The 3,953-nt window shown below is 38.2% G+C and overlaps 1 protein-coding gene across 1 annotated transcript in view; it reads left to right on the top strand.

Annotated features, from left to right (window-relative positions):
- Nucleotides 1–3,340, top strand: part of LOC103730294 (golgin subfamily A member 4-like) — a 19,127-nt gene extending 15,787 nt beyond the window's left edge. Inside the window, exons 3-4 of the mRNA XM_008828482.3 lie at nucleotides 1,876–2,031; nucleotides 3,263–3,340. Of these exons, the coding sequence (XP_008826704.1) occupies nucleotides 1,876–2,031; nucleotides 3,263–3,340 (234 nt within the window). The remainder of the gene's footprint in view (nucleotides 1–1,875; nucleotides 2,032–3,262) is intronic.
- Nucleotides 3,341–3,953: the final 613 nt, after the last annotated feature.

Genomic DNA, 3,953 nt, shown 5'->3' with positions numbered 1-3,953 from the left:
AATTTTATGTCTTATAGGGTTTATACTGAGTTCAATATTGTACAACTGTATTAATTCAACTGTAAACCTAAAAATTTGCAGCCAATTTTGAAGGAGATGCATCTTAGCTCTGGAAATTGTTATTGAATATGTCAATGCTGTTGTAATGAAAAAAAAAAAAAAAGAGTAGTCAGCAACTCACCAAGGCCTCCCAGCTTAAGGTTGAGATTACTAGCACCCTTGACTCTGGTGAGTGCAGAGGATATAAGGTAGGCAAAATAGGCTTGTTAGGGACTGGAGAAATGGCTCAGCAGTTAAGAGCACTGGCACTTGCAGAGGACCCAGGTGCTATTCCCAACACCCACATGGAGGCTAACAACCTTCAGTAACTCCAGTTCCAGGGGATCCAACGCTTTCTTCTGACCTCTGAGGGCGTTGCACTTGTACTCATGCAGGGAATACATTGATAAACATAAAATAATAAATAGTATTTAAAAAAGGCTTGTTAGGTTAGCGTTTATCACATAGAACTTAAATGAACTGATCTACCAAGCAGTCAGTCTGTTATCTGTCCCTGTCTACCCTTTAGTAGGCAAAAATTAGGAGGAAGTTAAGGAAAAGATAGATTAGATAGAAGGAGAGACTACATAATTCAGGAAGTCTAAAAGCTCAGTAGACTATACTTGTTAGCTCCCAAGGTTTTATCTGCATTGCAGTTTAAATGGGAAAACTTATCTCAATTCATATGATGTTTGGAAAATATCACTAAATTTAAAAATCTACTGAATGACAATAATAGCCAGAAAAGCAACAATTCAGATTTTTGCTGAGATTTGTCAAAATCATAAAATTTGAAAATTTAAAACAAAAAAATATTTTCCTCAATTGAGAAAGCCACCATAAAATGTGTTATGTCAAAATGTAGTTTATATGAAATACTAAGAAACTCTAGGAAATAATCATCCATGAAATAATGTGTATAATTTTAAGATGAGTTCAGTACAAAAGGATAAGAAACAGTCTTAAGAATTTTAATCTCCTTCCTTTCACATGCTGTTTTCTTTGAGTTGGTCTGAGTTTCTGAGGATTTCCAGCAGCATTGATTCTTGACTCACGTAGCAAGTTTTCTCATCTCTGTGTGGGAAAGAGGCACATGGAATACAGTTGTCTGAGGTTAAGGAACTAGTATGTGGTTTAAATTTTTCACATATATAGACACCTGTATATTCTTTATTGGTCCAGAAAGGAATTAAAACAGTTTATAAGAATATTTAAAGTATAGAAGGATGGTATAAAATTAAAATAAGGGCATGGAAATTAAAAAATACAGTAGGGCATAAATGAAGCTGGGAACAGTGCTCAGAGGGTTGTGGGTTTTCATGTTGGGCTACTTGGCCTTTGGGGGCACTAAGCCTTGAACTTTGGGATTAGTGATGTTTTCTAGGAACTGACACATTCCGATATATTCCAGGTAGAGGAAGCAGGGGTCTCGGTCTCTCATTTGCTTGTATAGTGTGAAGTCTGTAAAGCGTGTGCTTCACCATAGGATAGTGATGTGAAAATGATGTTGTCAGCACGTCTATGCCTAAGCAACTGATATGAAGACACTTACCATTCAGTCAGGAAATTAAAATTTAGTATGCTAATTTAATGTTAAATACTCTTCTCTGAACATGGTGTCAGTCTGTGCTGTGGATGCTTGTATGTAATAAAGACAAGATTTCCAGAGCTGAACAGATTGGAGAGCCATAGTGCCTTGTTTGTACAGATGAGATGCTGTTGTGTACTTCCCAGGGCTGGGTGCAAATCAGATGCAAGTCATGATTCAGTTGAAGTGCTTTGGGAATGATGAAGATTTATGTGGGATTAAGATGGTGTTAATTGTTTTTGGCACAGGAAAAGAGTCAGTCAGAATATTTGAAGCTCACCCAAGAAAAAGAGCAGCAAGGATCTTTGGCTCTAGAAGAGTTAGAATTGCAGAAAAAAGCAATCCTTACAGAAAGTGAAAATAAGCTCCAAGAACTTCAGCAAGAAGCAGAGACTTACCGAACTGTAAGTTTAAGTAACATACAGGTTGCAGAGCTGTGAACTTACTTGTATATGAAAACTGTTGTTCTCTCTCCAGTTAGTATAAAGTTTCAGATAAGCTTTAACTTCAGAGGGTTAGATTTATGTCTACATTACCACCATCTTTAGACAATAGAGGGATTCATGGGGTGATTTTGGCTCTGGGGCTCCGTGTTTGCTACGTTGTGCTTCTCTGTGTGCCGTTAACTGACTATGGTTCTCTTAGTCCTTCACTCTGCCTCTTTGCACTCAAGCTCTGCAATATCTCCACTCCATTGCTTACTCACCTGGGACTACTAGGACAAGGCCTCCTTGTAGGCAGCATGTGCCCTGGCAGCTTCATGCTTGTCCAGCTTCATCATAAACCATGTCCTAGCTATAGTCCATTCTCTGCTTTTATCAGTTTAGTTACCAGTGCCCTGCTTTTACATTAAAATTTTTCTCATATTAAACATTGTCTTAGAATGAAGTATTTGTATATATGTCTCAGTGTGCATATCTAAAAATTTTTTTATTGAGTTTTTGTGCATTTCTTATAATAGTTCTTAATCAAATTATCCCCCTCCCATCCACAGCCCCCCTTTACCCCTCTCCCCACCAGATTTCATGCATTCTGTCATATATATTAAGTCCTATCAGGTTAAGTATTTGTACCCTAGCAAGTTCTTGTCAGCCTATCGAGATCTTAAAGAAGATCTACTCTCCCTCACCCAGCAGTTACCAGTTGTCAATAGTTCCCTTACTAGGGTTGAGACCTGCTGCCCATTTCCCCTGTTCTGTGCTGGGTTTTGTCTGATTGAGTCAGCATGGGTCTTGTGCATGCTGTCAGTATTGCTGCAAGTTCATATAAACAAGTTTCCAGTACCCTGACAAGCCTCTGTTTCCTTATATTCATGCACCAACTCTGGCTCTTAGAGTCTATCCCTAGGCCAGGGGCACACTCAGTGTACATATTTTTGAGGCTCTTGGACCCTTTTCCATCATCAGTATTTGAAATGTGCTCCCTGTTTTAAAAACATATTAATGGTATTTAGGCTTTGTATCTTGTTGCTGTTAGACTGCAAAGCAGTGACGCTTCTTCCCATAGTTCTAAAATCTACTCTTCTGTCACCAGCACTTACAATCAGTGACATGTTGGAAGCAAGTGGGCACTCAGGTAGCTCAGATCTGCTTTTGCCACCTTTGTAAATTAATTGTGCCTTAACTTGTTTGACAGTCACGTGAAGATATTAGATTTACCAATCTCTTAGGACTTTTCCACACTGACCTTCAGAGTGAGATTGATATTTTATGAGATAATGGAAATCTTTGATTAAAATGTTTAAGTATCTTCTTAAAAAACAAAACGAAAGAAAAAAAACTTCCAGCCTGGTGAGATGGTTCAGAGGGTAAAGGTGTTTGCTGTGAGCCTGACAACCTGCATTCAATCCCCAGAGCCCGTGATGGAAGGAGAGAACCAACTCCTGAAATACCTTTTCTGCCCTCCACAGCCCATGCCTACCCACACACACATACACCATATATGTATTACACACACAAATAGTAAATAAAATTAAAATTTAAAAACCTTTCAAGTTGTACTTTTGGGGGTAGAAAAATAGGGCATTTTCCCCCAAAATTAAATGATCAAAGTAATAAAATACTATTAAAAGCCTAAAAGATGGGGAGGCGAAAGACCAGTCTTCCTACCAAAGCTCACTATTACCTGTTTTTTGATTTATTTCCTTTTTGACTAGAAAATTAGATTGTTCTTGCAAATAGAAGTTGAAATGCTTACCCCAATTAAAAAAAACAAAACAAAACAAAACACAGAACTAAGGACCTCCCTCCCCCTGTCTGCCCCCCCAACTTGAAGAATAGTGTCTGTGAGAAGGTCACCTTCAAACTTAGGGCCATTGAATCTTAAA

This window comes from Nannospalax galili, unplaced genomic scaffold (assembly GCF_000622305.1).
Source record: "Nannospalax galili isolate Female #2095 unplaced genomic scaffold, S.galili_v1.0 scaffold1834, whole genome shotgun sequence".
In the NCBI taxonomy this organism is placed as follows: domain Eukaryota; kingdom Metazoa; phylum Chordata; class Mammalia; order Rodentia; family Spalacidae; genus Nannospalax; species Nannospalax galili.
The sequence above is the reverse complement of the archived record's forward strand: the minus strand, read 5'-3'. Positions and strand labels throughout refer to the sequence as shown.